The following is a 24210-nucleotide window of genomic DNA, read 5'->3' as shown; positions in this document are numbered from 1 at the left end:
CCGTTTATTATTATTCCATCCAACGATCATCACAGCCAACACTGGCGCATCACGACACTGCGTCGTCAAAGCACGCCAGCCTTCAGGCAAAAGCAAACGATCCTCGAGCCTACACTAGTGTTGACTCCCGTGGCAACAAGGAATGCGGAAGTGCTCGTTCTATCTCGGGGGAAAGTTCCGCCAAGGAACAAAAAGTTTGGAACTAGACAAAGCGTGTCGCCACTCTACACTGTGGACGAACTAAAACGCCGTGTATGATTTTAGACCTGCAGCCTGATCTATGCTACGTTCACAGGATGACCAGTAGCTTACTGCCGTGAAAGCAACGTTTAATGCATGATCGCCCAGACGCCACCTGAAGCAGTAGCGAGACTCGTGGCATGAGGCATTAGCAGCAGTATACACTATACAGCATAAGCAGCCTTGTAACGGCAACGCACGACATACAAAGCACTGAGCAGCAGCAAGCAAGCAGGGTAAAAAGTGGCTAGTGCGGAGGCAGCATCGGAACGGAATCGAAATTAGGCTGTTAGCAGTTACGATAAATAGCAGTGACGAGCAATTAGAATGATACTGTATCTGATGGAGGCATGCAGGGCCTGGGACGCTGGCGAAACACCCGACGGTGTGTCCTGGGATGAAAGCTGCGGCCGTGGAGGAGTTTGTTGACTCTTGAACTTGGATGGAAATGACGAATGAAGAAGGTGCGCTGTGAGCTCTCGAACGTGTCTGTGTGCTACCTGAACGGAAGCACAGATGAGCGAAGGGAAGTGAGGACCGTTTATAAAGGGGTGCGGACAAGGTAACGCAGATCTGATTGGAGCAGACGGATGATGGAGCATTACAGCTCTAAGTTGAACTATCGTTAACAACTAAAACTTGTTGTCTGACAGGTCAGCATTATAATCACCCAGCACATAGATACATGACGAATTGTTTTGTTCAATAAAATAATCTATGAAAGCAAGCCTGCTCACAAACTCGTCAAGATGATCATATGATTCATATGGCATATAGATATTAATAATGACAAAATTCTTGCCACCTATGTTAAACTCAAGCCCAATTGCCCAGTCAACATTTAAACGTAAAACTTTAACCAGTGAGTCATATTTCGTATTCCATAATATAGCAACCCCACCAGCAATCCTACCTCGCAGAATTCTCGAGCTAAGGTCCGTGGTGGATTCTCCAGCACCGTGGAATTCCGGGTGTAGAGTGTTCAATTTATCCAGGTCCTGCTTAGCTAACCAAGATTCCTGTATACACAAGACATCACAGTCATCCAGCAGTGAGTCCACCACCAGCCGCCTCGCTTTGTCGGCAGCTGTATGTCCTACTCTTAGGCCACGAGAGTTGTAGGATATGACCCTCATTATGAGCCAGTGATAATCCCGACAGGGCTACTGGTTTCCCCGTTGACCGGGGACCGGTTCATTTTCTCTTGCAGAAAGTCACGGAGAGTATCAGCATCAAGATCCGGTGAAAATTTCGTGGCAAACACGCTAACCAGCTTTGTGCTCACCGTGGACAGTTTCTCGTCATTTATCACCGCCGTCCCAGTTATGCCAGCTTTTTTCCGTGGATGTTTAGCTGCGCGGAGTGCAGGGTTCTCTGTGGCTGCCGTCCGTGGTTGTTTGGCCGCACGATGAGCCGGGTTCACTGGGGCTGCAGCTCGTTTGAGGCCCCGTCTCGCCACTGTACTCCAGCCGGGCGAAGCAGTGTTCCCTGGGGCAGTTTCACTCCCCTGAGCAGGAGGCACCCCAGGGGTGCCAGACGACGACCACCTCCTTCCTTGCAGCGGTGTTTTCCGGCTCGAGAGGAGCCGTCTCCGCTGTTCAGTCGCGGCCATTCCAGCCAATGCCGAGCTGTCGCTCAGCTCAGGCCCGCTGCTTGAGGCGTCATCGCCCGCAGGCCGCGGAGCAGCAGGCGCAGGTAGGTGGGTATTCATGGAAGAGCCAACACCACTCCCCGCAGTAGTAGCGGTGTTTTCCACCACCACCAGTCGCTGGCTAATGGAGCCAGTAACCTCCAGCAGCGTCTCACAAGCCGTCGCCTGCGAGTTGAGTGAAGTTTTTAAAAGTTCAATGTCAGCATTGACCTGCTGCATTCTTCCAAGAAGGGCAGAGACATCCACATGTTTAAACGATATTGGTGGTAATTCATCCAAGAAGTGGGACACAAATCGTGGCCCTAGCTCCTCGCCTTTCTCTTTGAACACCGCCAGGCACATTTTGATGTGGATTTCGTCTTTCTTCTCACCTCTGTGAGCAGACCAGCGTTTAGAGTCGGGGAACAGCTGCGCCATTGTGTTTTTAGACGCTTCAATCCGCTGTGAGCTGAAACTAGTCTTAACTATCTTAATGATGTTGTCTTGGTCAAGCGTTCTTGATTTAATCAGGAGAAAATTCAACAGTTCATCTTCTACTATTGTATCTCCATTCGTAGTGGAATAAATCACAGGTTTGATGCGGGCAAACGCTCCCGCATCACACCGACGTTGCACGCCTGCCGCCATCTTGCCGCCGCCAATATGTTCACTGCTAGATCCTTCAGTTACGATGGTTACCAATGTGGACAGTGTGGCATTTGGGTTCAGCAGTTTGACCAGAGGCACATTCACACCTCTCTCCTGAAAGATGAGGTTCTGCAGAGTCATCGCTTGCATTGAGTCAACGCCTAAAGAGGATAGCAACAATTCCTCACTCAACTCACTCTTATCAATGCCAACGGCCTCACTAAGTAGAGATTTGACATAGTCGGCTGGTGGGACTGAGTCAGTTTGTTTTGTCTGTGAATTCAACTGTTTGGATTTTTGGAAGAACTCTTCCACCATGGCAGACAAACGCGTCGACATGAAGGTATTTTGTGAGATGATGCTGGATGCAATGTTTTTGAAGTTAAACCTGCACACAGCCTGTTGGGGTCTGTTGATCACAAGGCATTGTTCCAAGCTTGCATGAATCTCTGCGACATCCAGCACCATGATTCCCTTAGCCTTCAGAAACTTGTGGAAGTGATCCTTGTTTAAAAGAAGACCCAGGTTCAAAGCTCCCCAGTTGATAGACTGGCCTGGGAGCCCAAGCTTGCGTCTATAATGGCAGAACATGTCGAGAAACGAATTGGCTGCCGCATAGTTTGTTTGTGATGCATTTCCCAGAAAGGACGAAATGGAGGAGTAACACACAAAGTAATCTAACTCACAATGTCGTGTGGCATGATGCAGATTCAGAACTCCGTTCACTTTGGGCTTGAGGACCTTTTCATACAGAGATTCGTTAAGGGTTTCAATCAACCCGTCATGCAAGACAACGGCACTGTGGAACACTCCTCTGATTGGGCAAGAGGGGAATTTCTGACTGATTTTGTCGATAGTCTTGCTCACACTCTCAGAGACCGATATGTCACATTGCATGGCGATGATGGATGACCAACACTGTTTCTCTACATTTCGTATCTCTTGCTGCAGCTCTGTGTTTGGACTGCTTCTGGAGAGTATGACAACATGTCCTCCACCTCTCTGACAAATGAACCTGACCGTTTCAAAGCCCAACCCTGTCAACCCGCCTGTCACAACGTACACAGCTTGCTTACGGAAAAGCGTTGTCTTTTTAGGCAGCAAAGGAATAACAGACGCACCTTTTACAGATTTTGCCAGGTCCACCACAGGCAGGGTCTTTAAATTGAAGTACGACTTTGATCTTTCCAATTGGTGATTGTCAATACTTTCGGTTGTCACAGTCTGCAAGGTAAACTTCTTAAGGGAAAATGATTTCCCATCCAAATTCATGGACTTAAGCCAGTGGTAAACATGGGACATCTGCGCAGCCAGGGAGCCCTTATTAAGAACCAGAGGCATTTGAATGGTCTGCGGACGAACACCTTCCCTCACATTTTGAAATGTGTCCTGAACCATCGAACACTGGGATTGAGATTCACAGACTACGACGACATCTCGTACACCAGGAACGTTGAAAAGTTTAGCAACCATAGACTCATCAAACTGTGGCAGGAGGACAAAGGCGTCCACTTGTTTTCCATCTACAAAAGATCCATTGCACTGTGTACTACATATGACATTCCATCCTGATTTGTGAGCTGTGAGAGTCAAAACTTTCATCAGCACAGAGTCTGGGACTGAACATATAATTCCCAGGTTCTGTTTGTTTCCGGCCAAAGCTCTGCACAGGATCTCCCATGCAAGGACAAAGTATGAAACACAAGGTGTTCTCCTCAGGAATGGGAATCGTTTGCTTCTGTAGCATGAATCTGCTGGGACTGAGACTATGGTTTCTGCCTGAATGGGGTAACAAGCAACGACATGATCTCCAACTTTAAACTTTTTAACATCCTTTCCAACTGCTGTAATTGTGCCACTGAAATCAAGAGCGAGAAGCTTAAGGTTCTGGGATGCTTGTTCGTTGAAATAGATAGTCTGACCATATTTCATATGAGAAACACTGACAGGATAATAGTCAGAAGTATGAGCACACATCTTGCTGATCTGAATATCAACTGATGACTCAGCAATAGGCTGGCGGTCATTATCATTGAAAGGAACAGCGGACAGCTTGGTCATTTTATATGCATCAGCTGTCTGAAAGATGCAGGGATCAGACAGTGTGGAGCAGAAGTTGTCGTCAAAGCTGCTAATATCACTTTGAACAGGGGTACGGACAATGGAAGGTTTCAAAACTGTCCCATCTTTTACTACCAATTCTGGGTACTTACTGCATGAGTATGATCTCAGGATTTGAGACAGTGCAGTGATGTCCTGATTAGAGGTGGAACTTATGTCAATCAGTTGAAAAGAAAGCTCTCGTATCTCTGCAGCAAACGCTCTTGTCATGCCAATCAGAGCAAAGCCTGGGTTTACGTGGTCTACTGTGACTTCAGCAGCACGGTAGGTTATTGCTCTGATAGAGTGAGGGAAATCCATTAGCTTCAGTTCAAGGACTATTCGGCGGAAAATCTCACAGCAGCTCACCACATTCTGCAGGACATTATCGGCTGCCACCGAAGACAGATCTTCTTTGCCCCACAAAAACAAGACTTCATCAAAATGTTTCCCTACTTCTGTGATGTTGAGATTTACCAAAAAAGTATGGAAGCCATGACTCAAGATTTCCTTTGCATGTGAGATGGAAATGAATTGAGATCTTGTATCCAGGTGTTGTTGCATTGCTTTTCCTATGCCTAACCGGTCACAGAAAACCAAGGCCTTAGGAAGATCAGGGGATGTGATGTTTTCAGAGACAACATCATTGTATTCATTGTGGTAGAAGTATTCCTCAACCACATGAGTGCGACTCCCAAGGTACTTGAGAAACACACCTTTGACCTCAACCAGCACTCTTCCCTTTTTATCTGTGAAGAAGCCACAGACTTCAAAGTGATCATCACCCAAATCAATTGCTCTAATGTAGATGACCATCTCACGTTGAACGGGTTCCAAGACCTTTATACTTCCAATTTTGACAGGGAATCCTGGTCTTCCTGCAAAGGCATATGCTACCGTAACGGGTATAACTAGAAGTTGCATCAGGTAGTCAAATACAACAGGATGGATGCAGTAGTCGTGTAACTGAGGCCATAAGTCCTCTGGAACTGTTGCAAATGAATATGTCTCCATCAATTCCTCCCCATAATACACATCCCCCTTATTCTGGAAAACAGGCCCGTGCTGAAAGCCAGCTTGTGAGAGATACAAATAGAGATGTTCAGATCTCACCACAGATGTGCATCTTTTGTAGATAGTACTTAAAGAAATACTCTGTTCCTCGATGACCCTTTCTTGCTTGCAAGCTATTGTGCCTGATGCGTAAGTGCGAGCTGCAGAGAACACCTTGAAAGTAGCGTCATTCCCTGCCGGCACTAGTTGCAATTTCATTTCTGGTGTGTTCTGCATCAATTCGAATGGACTATGAAAATCTACACTCAGTTGAAGAGAGCGGAGTGGTATCTTTGGCTTGGCGTTTGCCATGAAAGCAGCCAAACCCAACTCAACATAGAAGGCCCCAGGGACGATGGGTGTGCCGTTGAATTTATGCTCTTGCAGGTAGGATGATGAGTCAGACAACACATCACAGCTGAATGTGTTGCTGTCATTGACAGTTTGACGCAGCACAGGGTGGTTAGTTGTTGCACTTCTCTGTGCTGCTTGAATGTTTATATCCCGTCTAGAGCAATCAAACTGGTATCTTGGGAAGGGCAATGGGGATGTCTCACGTCCTCTGTAGAACTGACTCCAGTCTACCTGCACCCCCAGCTCAAAAAGCTTAGGTACAAGGCTAAGCATTGTTTCATGATCTTTCTCTGGCAGAACTGATCCAAGAACAGGGGTGTTGTTTCCTAGAGTTTCCATGATGTTCCTTTGGAGAGCTCTCCTTGGGCCAATTTCTACAAAAAGTGAATTTCTCTTTCCTTTCGATGCTACCGTCACTGCCTGCTCAAATAATACTGGCTCCCGGACATTCCTGGCCCAGTACATACCTGTGCTAAAATCATGCTGTGCTACCTCCTTGCCTGTCACTGTTGAGATCAACTCTGACTCTAGATCGTGCACCTGTAAGGAGCCGATCCTGTCTGTAATGTCAGATAGAATTGGATCCATCATGTGGCTGTGGTAAGCGGCAGGAACATCCAGAACACGGAGAAACAGATTCTGACTACTGTCTGATGCATGCAACTCACTATAGAGGCTTTCAATAGCATCTGCATTACCAGACAGAGTGCAGGACTGGGGACTGTTGACAGCAGCGAGACAAACCCTGTTAGAATAACGAGGGATGGCATTAAGAACCTCTGACACAGCCATGTTGCTGATGACCAGCATCTTGCCTCCTGTGACTTTGCTCTGGAGGGTACTGCGGTAGTAAATCACCTTCACTGCATCCTCAAGAGACAAGAGGCCAGAACAGTGAGCAGCAGCGACCTCACCAACAGAGTGCCCAAGAATGGTATCAGGTTTGATCCCCCAGAACTTGAGGAGGGTGGCAATGCCAACCTGGATAGCAAATAGGAGTGGTTGGATAACACCTGGGCTTGAGAAGTCACTACTCTCAAACTCACTCTCAAGTCTGTCCAAAATGCTCAGTCTACTGAATCTTTGGAAGAGTTTCTCAATCTCTTTGAGCTTTTCTCTGAATACAGACTCCCGTTTCAATAGTAGCTTACACATGCCATGGTAGGTCACACCATTCCCACAGAAGACAAACACTAGCTTCACATCTGTGAAGGAAGGGGTGATATCTTTGCTCAGGGTAGATTTTAGTTGGCTCTTAAGCTCGGCTAAAGAAGAAATCACAATGGCCTTCCTATATCTGTGTTTTAGATGGCTTCTTCGACAAGCTGATGTGTACACCAGCGAGTCTAGGTCAACAGTGCTGTCTGCATCTACCTGTTTAATGGTGTCTTCCATTGTGGAAATGAGGGATTTCTGTGAATTTGCTGACATGACCAAATATTTAGTTTGTTTCAATGTTTTGGTTAGAGGAAGGCTTGTCTGTTTGTATTGTTTGACAATAGCATGTGCGTTTGTTCCTCCAAAACCAAAGTTGTTTACCCCTGCAATTCTGTCACCAGAGAAATTCCACATCTCTACTTTAGCAGGAATCTTTACATTTAGGGCTTTGGCATCTATACTGGAACTGTGTTCAGAGTAGAACACAGTTGGAACAATGGTTTCATGCTTCATCATTAACAGTACCTTAATGAGCCCTGCCACCCCAGCTGCAGACTCTGTGTGTCCAATGTTGCTCTTCACAGAGCCGATGCGGAGTGTCTCTGAACCTGGAGGCCTGGCTTTGGCGATGACGTTTGAGATGCTGCCAGCCTCAGTTGGGTCTCCGACTGGGGTTCCAGTCCCATGTGCCTCGATGTACTGGACATTCTGCAGGTCAGACTCTGAGTAGATTGTGCGCAGCAGCTCCTCTTGTTGAACCATGGAGGGTTTGGTGATGGGAGAAACTGTATGACCATCTTGGTTGACTGCCGTCTTGGAAATGACACCCCATATATGGTCGTCGTCTTTTAAAGCCTGCGTAAATAGTAAGAAAATTTAATGATATCCAGTAGATTTATATATATATATTTATATAGAGAGAGTCATGGGTATCACTGCATAGGCAATACTTTTATTTTCAAAGGTATCCCTGGGTAGGCAACCAGGCCTGGTGAAGATCTGTGCTCAGAGTGCACTTTTCTAGTTAATGATGACACACACTGTTTACCTGCAATCCAATTGACTGATTGATTACTTCATTAAGAATTTAGAAAACAGTACGTCAGTACAGTAAAAAAAACAATAAAACTAAGCACACAAAAGGCCCCAAGGCCTCAGGTCCCCACATAAATCGCCCACCTAAAGCCCAGGTAGAACCCACTTAAAGCCCACATGGGCAAACCCAGTTACGACCAACCTTATTGGGCCCACATAAAATTGCCTAGTTGGTGCCCAGGTCAGAGGAGTAGAGTAGTTTGACAGGTTAATTTTCACTGTTCCTGACAGAAGTCAGTCTCTCCCACTAGACTAGATGCTCCATTTCCAACAAAATAATAAGCACAGCAGCTTCCATTTGTTTACTTTTGGAGTAATTTAAATCAACGTTCTGTCATGTGTGTCATGAAATCTTCTGTTGACTGACTCAAATACTTTATTATTGTCAGCATGACCAAATATTTATTACAGTAATTACATTATTTTTTATGTTTAAAGGGGAATTCCGGACAAAAAGGTTTTCTTGTCTTATAGATCTGATGTTATCATATCCAAGAATGAGTGGTACATGTGAAAAATTACATAACTCCCTCCTGAGCCCACCACAGCTCTGACCAAAGTGACCATGCATGTGGTGGGTTTAGCGATAAATCGCTTATCTTGATCTCTCCCTCTGATTTCTATCAGCTTGCAGAGCTGATCATGTATCAGGCAGCTCATACTTCAACACTTCTCTCACTTTTTGGCCATTGGGTATTTTTAAGCCAATGGGGAGACTTTCCCCCCAGACTCAAAATGTCCCATAGACTGAGAGGACGTTTTCCCATAGCCTGGGAGGACAACAAAAGAAGCTGGAAAGTTTGGAATGTTAATCTGTCTCTCTCTCGCACACACACGCACGCACGCAGTGTTTTTCACCATAAACCCACCACGCATGCTCGGAGAGCTAGGGATGGAGTTATGATTTTTTTCACCTGTACCACTTATTCTTGGATATAATTAATGACATTAGATTATGGTAAAAAAAAACAGGTAATCCAGAATTCTCCTAAAGTTTTTGTCAATCCGTACCTTTTTCAGTGGCTTTAGCAGAACAAACCCACAGCCCTCTCCTCTGCCGTAGCCATCAGCTGTGCTGGAGAAAGGTTTACTGGTCCCATCAGGTGAGATCATCTTGGCCTTGCTGAGAGCAACCAAGACATTTGGCTCGATGATACAATTGACTCCTCCACACAGAGCCATCTCACAGTCTCCTGATGACAGAAAGGCAGTAGTTTATAGTTATTCACGCCAGATTCACGCCAGATTGAACATGAACCATACAGTAGCATATAGGAATGTCATAATTGAAACAATTTGTGAAAATGGGTGAACATTTGGCAAAAATAGTTGATCTAGGCTACAAAGCTTGCAGCTATTTTTGCTATTGGCGTACAACAAAGTATGTAGTGCTGTAATCCTATGCATGACCAAACTAAACAGGCCTGAAAATAAAGGCCTGGCCATAACTGGGTCCGACAAATTAGCATACATTTTAGGCCCGCTCGGCCCTAAAACGTTGTGTCGGGTTTGGGCAAAATTTGAGAATTCTATATAGATGTCCTATCCTCGGTTACAACTGACCCTGCACTACACTGATTCTTTCAATAGTGTGACCATAATATTGCTTGTAAAAACATGTTATGCCTTTTTACAAGTTGAGCACAGGTACAGGTTACCTACGAAAGAAATTGCATTCAAATAGTTCAAGAGGTCTTTGAGTAAAGAATTATCCCCGGTCTCTCCAAGTATACTAAACCGCCAACCTTGTTTAATGGCTTGACAGGCCAGATGAAGAGCCACGAGCGATGATGAACAAGCGCTGTCTATAGCCATCGAAGGTCCAGTGAGGTTGAAGGCGTAGGAGATCCGGTTTGCAGCGATGCTCATAGACATCCCAGTGCTGGTCCAGTGGTTGATCTCACTTGCATGCACTTTCGTAGTCATTTGCTCATACTCTCGGTTCATGAAACCTGCAATACGTATAGTTTAGTGCAGGGTTTCAAAATATATATATAAACATATTTCTTTCTACACATTAAAATCCGAACAGATATTTTTTTACGTATCAGATACAGTAACGCTGATTAACATATTCCGACCACCTTACCCAGAAACACTCCTGTTTTTGTGCCGCTGGCCTTTTCCATTGGCAATCCAGCATCCTCTAAAGCCCTGTACACACACTGAAGAACCATCTTCTGCTGTGGATCCATGCGCTCCACTTCACTGTCACTGATGCCGAAGAACCTGTGGTCAAATTCATTGAACCTACAGGGGAAATTGTCAAGCATTAAAAAAAATATATTTATTTACTCAGGTAGAAACCTCTAATCTCCATATTTTAAATGTTTGTGGTTTTTTTTTGTAAATTAATGCACTACTTGATCATACTAATTTTGTAGCAAAGGCTTGTCAACTTCTGAAACCACAGTCTGATGTGGGAAAAACAGTTACTATCATTTGTACCTTTTGTAGCAAAAGCTGTAAATATCTAGGACCCACACAGAAGAAAACCCTTCACCTGTACTTTTTCTGCCTTGATCAACTTTCCCTCCCCCCTCTCTTCTTCCCTCTCTTTGCTTTTCTTGGAAAAAATGACACAATGACCTTTACTGTGAGAATAAAGCTGACTCTGATTCTGATACTACAGCATCACACAAATTACAATATAATCAAAAGTAATGCATGAACCACAAGCGTTTTGAGCTCGAGCTACTTTTGAATTTGAATCCTGAAAAGTAACAGTTTTGGACATGTGAGGTTTCCACCCGACAGAGGCGATATGGTCCTATGTTGATAGTTGTGTTTCATATTAAGGTATTTGAGTAACAAAAAGATGAATGATGAATAACCGTACCCGTCAATGAGAGCAGCCTTCGCTGTGCGGCACTTGCCCGGTTTGCTGTCATCAGGATCATACCATCTCTCTATGTCGAATCTCTCCTTGGGAATTGTCACAGAACAGTTCTTCCCATTCACAAGAACTTGCCAGAAGTTTTCAAGCCCCTCTCCTGTATACAATGATATATGATTAATTCCTGTCATGGTGTGTGAACATGAATATTTTTGGCATATACACTCATTGTTTATTTGCCCTCAAGCAAAGCATTTAATATCATAACCGCTGTAAAACTGTTAAGTTGTTTATGCAGGTCAGCAACTTTATCATGTGAAGTACCCTGGGTAAACATAGTACATACTACTATACCTTAAGTAAACAGGACATCTTAGGTGGAAAAGCTACTTTTCTTTTACATAAGTATCAATACCACATTATAAAAATACTCTGCTACAAGTAAGAGTAGAAGAGTAACTAAAAACGTAAGTATTGGCATCAAAATATACCTACTTACAGTACCAAAGTAAAAGTACTAACATTGTGTCAATGTGTCAATGGTTTTTACAATAATAATTAAATGATATACATTTCCAGCTTCCTCACTATATTATAGTGGGGTTCTGGGGAATCTGGAAATGTATTATCTTCGGTAACCAACTGTCAGCTTTGCCAAATACACACATTGTAAAAGTGTACACACTAATAATAATACATTAATATCAGTTTAACTAGGCTAGGAAACCAGTAGTAATTAACTACGGTAAGTACATTTACTTTTACTCAGTTGGTTTCTATTTGTGCAGTAACATGGCAAGGTTCACCCAGCACTTTTATTCTACCTATGAGGGCAGATTCTGCCTGTGCATTTTAATATGAAGGGAGCGGTTGCCATTTGTGCCCTCATTGGTAGAATACAAGTGTCTGTGGCCGTGCGTGCCTTAAGAATATATTTTTCTTAGAATAGGTTTTGAAAGTAAAATCCTTACCCCCTGGGAAATTGCATCCCATGCCCACAACGGCAATTCCATCGTCTGCTTCTTCCATGGCTTCACTGCACTACACCGTGAACAACTTCAGCCAATCTGACAAGCATTCATTTTGCATTTCATTAAACTGAGAAACAATTTAGTGCGATATGATGCGCCCAGAGTAGGCTATGGCTCTCTCACAACACACCATTTATACCTGTATGTGTACCTGGCTTACTGGTGATACTTATAGGCGACCTTTCAATAGTCATGGAGATGAAGGACTTTGATTGCCCACGTTATAGGACTTTGAATTACCTCAGAAGTTTGATCATTATGATGATTACAAGTGGTTAATGATTCTTCTTTCCTTGTTCCTCGGAATCTTGTTTATGTTCCCTAATTAGACAGTGAGTGAACTGTGAACTGTGAAATTTACAGGAACAGAACATGAAAGAGATAAGAAATTAATAGAATTAAGAGAATGTGTAAAACCATATAAAAGGAGATAATTTAAATCATTTTATTACAGGATTTATAGGCCTAAACACATCCCGACACACAGCGAGATGCTTTGACACAGGTTCTGTCAAAGGGGATCTAGTGCGCGCGCGTACCTGCGCATGCACGTCAATTTGTTTTGGTAGCATGCTGTGGTACCCCGTGCAACAAGCATGACACCACTGGATGTAACATAACTGATAGTACATGACTTTCCCTGAAAAGGAGTCACAAGATTAGATTGATTGAATTTCCAGGCAATTGATTACAATAGTACAGTCAGCTGTGTCAAAAGCAGAAGGTTTAAAATTGAGAGGTAACCAGAATAAGAGGCAAGCAGTAGATTATTAGTGACCTTTTTCCGGTTTCTATGTGAAAAGCATTGAAACAAGCAACTGTCTTTTTTGGGCAATTGATTACAATAGTACAGTCAGCTGTGTCAAAAGCAGAACAGAGGATGTTTAAAATCGAGAGGTCACCAGAATCAGAGGCAAGCAGTAGATCATTAGTGACCTTTTTGTTTTCCGTTTTCTATGTGAAAAGCATAGAAACATGTAACAGCGTTTTTTATTTCCCTGATATGGTCATTTAGCCAGGGTGGGTTCACAAATGTAATTTGAAAAGGTGCAATAATGGTCAGGAATAATTCATATCCTTTTAAAATAGAATATTTTGTGTGTGTGTGTGCATGTGTGCGTGCATCACACAAGGGGCAGCTTTGTTCCATAGAAATGCATACATTCAACAACTCTTGGCCTACTTGTTATATAGTTATTGTGCAGGAACAAGTCTACAGTTTATTAACAATTTAGGCGCAATATATGGGCCCCTTTGGTTTCTGCAAGCGTTGTAACGCATTAGGAGCTTGTAGATCTGCTATTTTCACTAGTTTGGGTCCTGGGGTGACATCAAACTTCTCTTTTTTTGTCTTGAGATAAAAGGTTTAGGAAACAGTGTACTATAGGATGCCAGGTCAACACTTGAACCTGTCATCTGCAGTTCTAACTGCAATGGGGAGTCTGAGAGTCAGACATCCTCATTTACATCATAATGGTGGAGATTTTAAATGCCCGTTGTGAATGCATGTCCTTTAGCTGACTTTGTTTGAGTTTCTGTGCTGAACGTCTGTGCTAAAAATGAGATAATGAAATCATTCACCAAGAATCACCATACGACAGCTAGGGAATGTATACTTGCTATTCTTGGATAATTCTTCTGGTAAACCGGAAAAGGTTATTAATTCTAAATTGATTGTTATTATTATTAAAGCTGCACTACGTATGTAACTTTGCTCTTGCTAGTGCTAGTGAAGAAATACTGATGGAGATAGAGTGATAGAGTCTGCCTGCTTGGTCAGGGGATAAATTGAATCTTTTTCGTGTCAAAACAAAAACAGAATGGTGTCATATACTGTAGGTCATGTCTCAACTAGACACAGGATCCTAGGCCCCATTTAGACTGCAGTCACCAGTCAAATCTGATTCAAATCAGATTTATTTCTCAAATCTGATCTTTTGGCCCAACCGTTCACACTGCAGTTGCAAGTGACCAGATCACTTGCAGATCTGTCACAGATCTGTGTGTTCAGACTGGCAGCCAAATGCAGCCTGAATCAGATCTGTGCCACATCCAGATTGGAATCCGATTCCCGGAAATTGCACCACCCCGTAGTAGGCCTATATAGTACAATATCCCAAGTACAGTTTTTCACTCTCCTTTACACACAACCAGAGAAATAGACAACACTCTGTGGTGATATATGGCCTTAAATGGCCCTTTCTCCAGGACTGCAGGAAATAACTAAAGCAGGAACATGGCATCTGGTTGTCTTCCCAGCAGGAGGTGCTAATAGCATGTCAGTAGATTTTCTTAAAACAGACTTAACCAATTTACATTTATAGAAATGTCATGCAGCTATCACAATGAACACCTGGTGTAATGAATAAATGTCATGCAGCTATCACAAAGAACACCTGGCATAGGACAGTGGAGGGACTACTGAAGACCCAAACAGACAAAAGTTTGAGGTATTTTTTACTTTACTTGAGTATTTCCAGTCGGCCTACTTTTACTTCTACTCCACTATACAGTACATCTCAGAGGCAAATATTGTACTTTTTACTCCGCTACAATTGACTTGTTTTGATTATTATTACAAAACATACATTAACCACTTCATCCCTATACATTTCAGCCATTTGAAAATAGCCGATCTACAAGCTAGAAGTAAAGATTTTGAGCACTTTTTTCCACCACTGCACCAGGTGTTGGACAACCTGGTGCAGACAACCTACAATCACTAGACAAAGTAGACATGCACCATCAAACAAACTCATGACCTTGTAGTCAAAAGGCCTAGTGCTCTATATACTGACTGAGCTACCCAGACCCGGTGAGAAAAACAATACTGCCCTTTATGCCGGCTGGCAAACCTGACAAACCTTCTGACCTACACGTAATCTGTTTCCAGGTAAGCATAAATGATGAGGGGTGTAAAATAATAATCAAGTGCTACGTTGCCATCACCAGTAGTTAATCATTGATGTTTCCTTGTTTCTTCCAGTAAGTTGTCTAGTCAACATGATGTGATTGCAAATCATTTTAATAGTTTCTTTATAAATTATGTTGAGGAGCTGGCTCAAAGCTTCTCAACTAGAACTTGGACTTGTGATCCTATTAAGGATGACAGGCCCATTTTCAGGTTGGTTGAGATTACCGAATCTGAAGTGGTAAAGATTATAAGGTCATTAAGAGACTCAAAAGCTCATTTTTGTAATATGGACACAACCTTTCTAAAAACACATAAGGACGCCCTAATCTGTCCTATAGCTCATTTGATAAATCTATCAATCAAACAATGTATATGGAAAACGGCTATTGTAACACCCATCTTTAAGGTGTAAAGTCAGAGTTAGACTTGGGTGGCATAGTGGGCGCAGTATTTCTGGATCTCAAAAAGGCATTTGACACTGTACACCATCAGGTACTTCTGTCAAAGCTCTCCTCATAAAGAAATTCTACAGAGGCAGTTAAATGGATGCATTCATATTTAACAAACAGGAACCAAAGTGTTCGTGTTGGTAGTGCTCAGTCAGCATATCTTAACTGTGGCATTGGAGTTCCTCAGGGATCAATACTGGGCCCTATTTTGTTTATAAATGATCTGCCTTCCGTCTGTCCAACTGTCTAAAATGCTAAAAACAAACAACTAGCAGCAGACAAATTAACTGCAGCCATGGTCCATGTATCTGACTGGCTGAGGAACTCATGTTTGCATCTGAATACAAAAAAAGACTGTTGGTCTTTTCACGGAACTCCACAGACCCCACTGACATTCTTATTGAAGGTAGTAGTATTCAGGTAGTATCAGAATTTAAATATCTTGGAATTACACTAGACTCAAACTTGACATTTAAAAAGCATGTTAAAAATGTAGCCAATAAAATCTAATTCAATTTATCCAATTTCAGACACATAAGACCATATCTAACAACAGATGCAGCCAAACTTTTCATGCATGCTATGATTTTTTCACACATAACCTACTATTTCACAACCTGGTCACAGACAAATCAGACAACTTTAAAACCCATAGAATCACTTTACAAACAGACATTAAAAACACTGGATCAAAAGCCCAACCGTTACCACCATTGCCATATACAGTAGTTCAAAAGTACAACTAGTACAACTTGACGGCTTTAAACACTTTGCATTTTTAGATCTTAAAGGTATATTCATTGATTTCACTTAATTCAAATATCACTTATTTTTTTGTTTTGTTGTGATAATCCTCCCTACTATAGAGTGTGCTGGCCATATAAGGAGTTCCTCCCTGTCCCCAGTTAACCCCTGGGGGTCAAAAAACCTTAGGTTTCGTTTTTGACTCTCTATCCTGATTGGACGAAAGGCTGGGTCCCACAGCCAAAAACGAAACCTAAGGTTTTTTGAGTGAAATCACTGAATATACCTTTAAATGGACTTGCACCTCCACCACTGAAACAGTTCATAGATCGAAGGGACAGTGGTGACAGAACAACAAGGGCAACTACCAGAGGGTACTGTAAAGTGCCAATCAGACGTAGTGTGTTTGGTAAAACAGTCTTCTCTGTTAGAGCCTGCCATCACTGGAACAGTCTCCCTACAGAATTAAGAGAGACCTCCAACTATCTGACCTTCAAATTCAACCTAAAAAGGTGGCTAAAAACAACTCAAATCTGTAATCATGAGTAACTATCAGCACTATTTAGTATTTATAACCGGTGTCATTTCTCACTTCACTTGCCGTTGTTCTGTCCCCTGTACCATGTTGATCTGTTCCTGTATTGTACTGTATTGTATTGTGTTTTTGTATGGACGTAGTGTTGGGTGCTTGCACACATGCACACATGGTATCAACGCATGGTGTTGTGTGCAGGCACACTACACTTTGTCTTGCTTTTATCTGTATTGTACTGTGTTTTTGTATGGACGTAGTGTTGGGTGCTTGCACATATGCACACATGGCATCAACGCATGGTGTTGTGTGCAGGCACACTACACTTTGTCTTTCTTTTATCATTCATTTTTTTAAAGCCTGCCCAGGGACTACAGATGAAATTTAGCTTCGGCTAACTGGCCCATTTACATTGATGTGAAAACTGACATGTTGATTAATGAGCTTTGTCCCTGTCAAATAAATAAATAAAAGTATCATAGCCATGTTGTATAATAGATTAGCGTAACCGCATTTCACAAAGCACTACGTAGTGCTTTGTGAAATGCGGTTGAGTTCTGCTTCACTCAGTAGAAAAAGTCCTTTTGCACACCTACTGAAATACAGGTGCGTAGGAGCAATGAGAATGAGAAGAACAAAAAAAGGGGGGACTGGGGGGAGTCCTTGTCCCGCAGACACCGTCTTCACTAACAAGCAGGGGTCTTCAACAGGGGGTCCTCAGAGTTACTACGGTGGGTAACTCTGAGGACCCCCCCAAACATTTTGGGTTCCATATCTTTGTGTGATGGGAACTTCAATCCTAGCATCCCTATTCTCAGGGATCATTAGCCAAAAATAGCAGAGCTTGTAGATTGGCTATTTTCAGCAAAGGGGTGTTTGGTGTAGCGGGGACAAAAGTCTGAAAATACATACAAAAGGAGTATGTGTAATCAAACAAACCAAAATATGAATTTATATATAACACTGCTGTCAAACAAATCTATGAAGCTACCTATGAAATCTATGAAAAAAAAAGTAATATGTAGTGGGGGTCCCTGCTTTCTCTCTCTCTCTCTCTCTCAGCTAAGGGGCCCTTGGTCCTTCAAAACATTGAAGACCCCTGACTTTAATACAGCAACATATTAATTAAGATCCAACTTTTCAGTTGCTTCATCTCTTCATCAGACATTATGCCTGATGAAGGTTGCATCTTCATACATTGTATCTCCTCTACATTGTGCTTCGTATAAGATAGGAATTACAGGAACATAAAATACAAGAGATAACAAATAAGTAAAATATAAATAAAACCAACTGAATGTGTAAAACATAAAGAGATAAGCTATTGAAAGGCATAAAGTCATAAATTGACATAAAGGTATGTTTTCAGATGTGATTTAACATAATTAGCTCGCTATAGGCTGCATCTCTAGTTACTGCTCTTTATGCCGGCTGGCAAACCTGACAAACCTTCTGACCTACACGTAATCTGTTTCCAGGTAAGCATAAATGATGAGGGTTGTAAAATAATAATCAAGTGCTACGTTGCCATCACCAGTAGTTAATCATTGTTGTTTCCTTGTTTCTTCCAGTAAGTTGTCTAGTATCATAGCCATGTTGTGTTAACAGTTTACCGTCAACCGCATTTCACAAAGCACTACGTAGTGCTTTGTGAAATGCGGTTGAGTTCTGCTTCACTCAGTAGAAAAAGTCCTTTTGCACACCTACTGAAATAGACAGGTGCGTAGGAGCAATGAACTTGAGAAGAACAAAAAAAGGGGGGACTGGGGGGAGTCCTTGTCCCGCAGACACCGTCTTCACTAACAAGCAGGGGTCTTCAACAGGGGGTCCTCAGAGTTACTACGGTGGGTAACTCTGAGGACCCCCCCAAACATTTTGGGGGGTTCCATATCTTTGTGTGATTGGAACTTCAATCCTAGCATCCCTATTCTCAGGGATCATTAGCCAAAAATAGCAGAGCTTGTAGATTGGCTATTTTCAGCAAAGGGGTGTTTGGTGTAGCGGGGACAAAAGTCTGAAAATACATACAAAAGGAGTATGTGTAATCAAACAAACCAAAATATGAATTTAGACAACACTGCTGTCAAACAAATCTATGAAGCTACCTATGAAATCTATGGAAAAAAAAGTTATACTGCTTTCTCTCTCTCTCTCTCAGCCAAGGGGCCCTTGGGCCTGCAAAACATTGAAGACCCCTGACTTTAATACAGCAACATATTAATTAAGATCCAACTTTTCAGTTGCTTCATCTCTTCAGACATTATGCCTGATGAAGGTTGTATCTTCATACATTGTATCTCCTCTACATTGTGCTTCGTATAAGATAGGAAAAAGTGCCCTTCTGGGCACAGGTCTCCACCAGGTTATCCACAGATCCGTGCAGTTAGAGGTAAAAACACTTTTTGGCCAGTTATAGCGCCACCTTGAGGCTGAGTTGAAATTGTTCATGTGGCATTTTGTCCTCGGCCTAGTGGGAATGTGGGTGCACAATTTCACGGAAATCACGCAATGTGTTCATGATTTGCAGCATTTTGTTTGAAACTGAGCACTCCTGTGAGCTTTGGAAGCCAATGTTAACCAATCAGGATGGAGTCTGAGAAATGTGAAAGACCGGTTTCGTTGAATGTCTCTAGAGAGACTGTGTACCAATTTGCGCGATGAATCTGTAGGTGTACTGTGCAAAAACTTGTTTTGCACAAAGCGGCCTCCTGGTGGCGCTATAACAGGCCGTTCTGGAAAGTTTGGGGCAGAGGTTCATTGTTGGCATCCAGGGAGTGTGTGTGCAAAATTTGGCATGGACCGGGTTAACGGTGGCCGAGATTAGCTCGTCACGGACGGACACACGGACGGACGGACGGAGTGCAAAACATACTCTCTCCCCATGCCTTCGGCCTGGTGGAGACAATAACAAAATTATATTGCAGAATCAAAAACCTCAGTAAAAGATAACAGGAAACGGAAAGTCCTGAGATCTGATTTAGAAGAATGTCACAGGAGTTTTACAATTACAATTACAATTACAGCCAGACTTCTGAACACTCAAGATCATGTCATCTTACATCATGGTTTTTACTTACAAATAAATAAATAAATAAATAAATAAATAAGCAAACAAACAAGAGAAACCAATCATTTTGGATGAATAAAACACAATTTCACAATCAACGTCATTTACAGAGATATGTTGTATTGCTAAACTGAATAGGAATACGGCTTCAAGCAAAACCATACAACTATGTTCTGTATTATATATCATGTCAGCTCAGAATACTATTTGGAAGAGGATGATTGTTTTTTCAGGATTCCCCCAGGATGGGATTGAGATTTTTATTAATCCCGGGATTGGGAAGGGAATGAAAAGTCAATGGGGTGGGGCAGAGCGTCATTACATTACTACAGATAAACTGTTTCTGGTTAGCCTGACACTCAGCCTGAATTTTCATTTCGTTTCACTCCATTATTCAGTCTGAAAGCCCTCCCTACTACAACCGTTTCTGGGATGGGCGTTGCCAAAGAGGCAGTCTTCGGTGATTGGTTCATACCAACCAATCAGAATAGTAGGAAAGCAGATGACGTTGTTGTCAATCATGAGGCTATGGCTAACCCGTTTGCTAACCAAACAAACACAGCCAACAAGCGCTACTAGCATGTAAACAAAAGCGGTAAAATATGTCAGATGATGTTTATAAAACCTCTCGTGTCTTCAAAGAAACTATTTATCATACGTCGATTTAATAGCCAGATTGATACGGTGGTGAGTTACCGCAGTGGGGGCAGCCATGTTTGTTTGTGTCTGGACGGCACTGTTGTTTGACGTCATCGAGTTGAAACGACGCTGATTCGTCGGTTGGATTTCCAACCGAGTCTGAGACCTCCTTCGGGAGCGTCACCAGACCCTAAATCGCCTGAACATACATTTTTAATGTGGCTAGCGATTCAGGGGCTGTTGCCAGGCTAGTTTCTGGTACCATATATTTTGAATTAAAACAGCATGAAAGAGTAATCTTAAAAATAACACAAAATGCATTGCCTTTCCTAATGACTAACTTAATGCAAACAAAATAAAAAACAACGGGAGTGGGAGTAATTTTGAGTGGAAGCGGGATAGGATCATTCTACCAGGAGTGGGATGGGATTTTTTTTAAACTCTGGCCCGCGATTGGGATGGGCCAAGCGGGTCACCCCTCCCCTGAGCCACTGCCGCCTGTGTGCCACAAAATACATTTGTATCACCCTGTATGAGCTTTCATGTGCATCTTCAGAGAACATTTATGTTTAAAGCTTTGGGTACAAACTGTACAAGCAAATGGCTTTTCCCCTGAATGAATCCTCATGTGTGTTTTCAGATTTTCATTTTGATTAAAGCTTTTGTTACAAACTGTACAAGCAAAGGGCTTTTCACCTGTATGAATCATCATGTGTTTTTTCAGACAATCCTTATGTTTAAAGTTTTTGTTACAAACTGTACAAGCAAATGGCTTTTCGCCCGTATGAATCTGCATGTGTTTTTTTAGACATTGATTTTGTTTAAAGCTTTTTCTACAAACTGTACATGCAAAGGGCATTTCTCCTGTATGAATCCTCATGTGTGCTTTCAGATTTTCTTTTTTATTAAAGCTTTTCTTACAAACTGTACATGAAAAGGGCTTTTCGCCTGTATGAATGCTCATGTGTGCTTTCAGATTAACTTTTTTGCCAAAGCTTCTGTTACAAACTGTACAAGGAAAGCAATTTCCACCTGTATGAATCCTCATGTGTGTTTTCAGATATTTAGATTGGTTAAAGCTTTTATTACAAACTGTACAAGTAAAGGGTTTTTGTCCTGTATGAATCCTCATATGCGTTTTCAGACTAGAATTTTGATTAAAGCTTTTGTGACAAACTGTACAAGCAAAGGGCTTGTCGCCTGTATGAATCCTCATGTGTGTTGTCAGAATACTTTTGCTAGCAAAGACCTTGCTACACTCTGAACAACTGAAGCTTCTCTTTCTTGTTTGACTCCTCGTGCATGGCTTTTGTTTGAATGATTTTAGGATCTGAGACAGCCTGTTAATAAAAGACCATTTTTGTCCTCCCACATGTGCCTCATCTTCCCTGGTCTCCCAGTTATCACCGTCACCAGTATCAGAACTGTGTGAAGAGAGGAGCTGGCCATCAATAGTTGGTTGTGATGCTCCACTGTCCTCTACATCAGCCTGTGTTTTCATGTGTTCAGTTGAGGTGCTGGCTAGAGGCTCTGTCTTTCTGTCTTCATCATCATCTTCACTTTTCATTACTAGTAATGTCAACGATGACCCTGCAGCTTCCTCTGGTTTTAGAAGTACCTCTTCCTGTTCCTCTTTAATCTGCAGAGGTTCTAGTTCCAGCTGGACCAGACTAATTCTACTATCTTGCTGTTCTGCATTAATCTGTGAAGGTTCTAGTTTCACCTGGACTAGACTGTAGCTACTCTTAATCTGCGGAAGTTCTAGTTCCACCTGGACCAGACTGTAGCTACTCTCAATCTGCGGAAGTTGTAGTTCCACCTGGACCAGACTGGAGATACTCTCCTGGTGTTCCTCTTTAATCTGTGAAGGTTCTAGTTTCACCTGGACCAGACTGTAGCTACTCTCAATCTGCGGAAGTTCTAGTTCCACCTGGACCAGACTGGAGATACTCTCCTGGTGTTCCTCTTTAATCTGTGAAGGTTCTAGTTTCACCTGGACCAGACTGGAGCTACTCTCCTGGTGTTCCTCTTTAATCTGTGGAGGTTCTAGTTCCACCTGGACCAGACTGGAGATACTTTCCTGGTGCTTAGGGGAAGCCTCCCTACACACATCAGGAAGGAGATCTAGGAGGAGACAGGAGAGAGGAGGCAACGTCAGCAGAGAGCAACTCAATTTGTTTTCCAATCAATACAATTGATTCTCCTTGCTGATTTATTTATTTTGTATGATTCTCCTTGAGATTTTTTTTTTTTTTCACTTTTCACAAGTGATACTTCGTCGTCAAAAAACACATGTAAACACAGTAAGTAACGACCGTAAACACAGCAATCAATGTTTCGTATCATCACTAGCTGTCTTCCACCCGATGCATCGGTCGTTTTGGGCGCCAATGCCCCATTATGCCCGACATTAGTGTTTATTTAATCTGATGTCCCAATGTTTACACAGGAGGGGGAAAAGTATTTAATGTCTACTACAGTCAATCGTCAATTATATAAGATTATATTGTGATATAATATAACAGCAGGTAGGCTACTTAGGCCTGTCAACTGTCTTCAATCTGTGGGTTAGGTTTTGATATGATGATGCACGAGCGCGACACTGCACCTCCTTCCATAAGTAGAAGAAAGAAAGAAAGAAAGACACAAAGACACAAAGACAGAAAGACACAAAGAAAGAAAGAAAGAAAGAAAGAAAGAAAACTGACTTGTGTCCAGGTGTTCAGGTTCCTGTTTGATAGAAACGGTGCTGGTTGGTACTGGAGAAGTCATCTTCACCTGCAGGCTGGACTCCACACACTGGTCTGGAATGAAGGAATAGAACAAGGACTTTGATATTAAGGTTGAATGTATAACAGAGAGAATAGATACAAGGGTAGCCTACAAAGCCGTGGCTATTTTTGCTACGACAGTAATATGCAATGTAAACCTCTGGAGTGAGTGTGGAAATAGTGGCCCTCTAACATCAAAGTTGCCCACCCTTGCCCCAGATGATTAGCCTTAATGTGCAACATTGTTTTCTCACTCAACAGTAAACAAACCAACATATAGTATATACATGGTATCTGCACATTTTTAAAGTGACCATTTAATGACTTGTAAGACATTTAACAGTAATTAAGTTGTCATTGAATCAGTAATCAACCAGCTATACTATAAAACATGGCCAAACATTGGCCAAATTGTAAAATATTACTATAAGAGGCCATTATATTTATTATTATACCACCATACACCTATGACGTATGTACAATTCACTAAGGAAAGGTAACTACAGATGGCCTCTAGGACAAAGTGACATATAGGTATAGAAGTGTGCGTTCAGCATCACACACAAATAAACATTGGCTGTGCTGCCTGCTGCAAACATGAAAAACACTTTGACTGATAAATCTATTATTAGACATTCAGAATGTTGTAATTTATAATGTTGTAATAGAAGACTTGGAGCAATAGCTTGGCTGGTTGCTCTCTCTCTTTTCTTTAATGTAATTCCATACTTTAGTTTCCATACTTTGAACTCTGATTAAATAATAAACGTTATTTATATATGCCAAATGCATCCGTATTCTGTAATTTGACCACATTATGATTGTCCGGACATCGACCAGTCAATCAACTACTAAGCTGGTCAATGGAGAATCAAAATATTGACCGGATCTGTAAGTTATAAAATCATTTCTACGTCTGGTGTACATATTATGTTATGTTCTGTATAAA

General features: G+C 42.2%; 2 protein-coding genes across 2 annotated transcripts; both read right to left on the bottom strand.

Moving 5' to 3' along the window:
* Window positions 1–4575: 4575 nt before the first annotated feature.
* Window positions 4576–12143, bottom strand: LOC310865227 (uncharacterized protein; the record flags this gene model as incomplete). Its single annotated transcript, XM_083774253.1, has 7 exons — window positions 4576–4597; window positions 5202–8038; window positions 9290–9471; window positions 10024–10230; window positions 10368–10528; window positions 11118–11271; window positions 12086–12143. 7 exons carry the CDS (start codon window positions 12141–12143, stop codon window positions 4576–4578), a joined length of 3621 nt encoding a protein of 1206 aa, XP_083630379.1.
* An 8866-nt stretch (window positions 12144–21009) lies between these two features.
* On the bottom strand, window positions 21010–23333 carry LOC310865412 (uncharacterized protein). The gene is made up of 2 exons (XM_083774511.1): window positions 23199–23333; window positions 21010–22614 (listed from the first exon to the last, which is right to left on the bottom strand). The coding sequence occupies exons 1-2, from the start codon at window positions 23260–23262 to the stop codon at window positions 21014–21016; spliced, it is 1665 nt and encodes a 554-aa protein (XP_083630637.1). The 5' UTR covers window positions 23263–23333; the 3' UTR covers window positions 21010–21013.
* Window positions 23334–24210: the final 877 nt, after the last annotated feature.

Source organism: Protomyctophum parallelum (assembly GCF_964188405.1).
Source record: "Protomyctophum parallelum genome assembly, chromosome: 10".
In the NCBI taxonomy this organism is placed as follows: domain Eukaryota; kingdom Metazoa; phylum Chordata; class Actinopteri; order Myctophiformes; family Myctophidae; genus Protomyctophum; species Protomyctophum parallelum.
Note: the sequence above shows the minus strand (reverse complement) of the source record. Positions and strands in the feature narration are given on the sequence as shown.

Excerpts from the sequence above, each read along its gene's own strand:
- LOC310865412 (XM_083774511.1), bottom strand. The coding sequence starts at position 23,262 with ATGACTTCTCCAGTACCAACCAGCACCGTTTCTATCAAACAGGAACCT. Across the intron at positions 22,615-23,198 it reads ACCTGAACACCTGGACACAA|ATCTCCTTCCTGATGTGTGT; the intron begins GTCAGTTTTCTT and ends GTCTCCTCCTAG.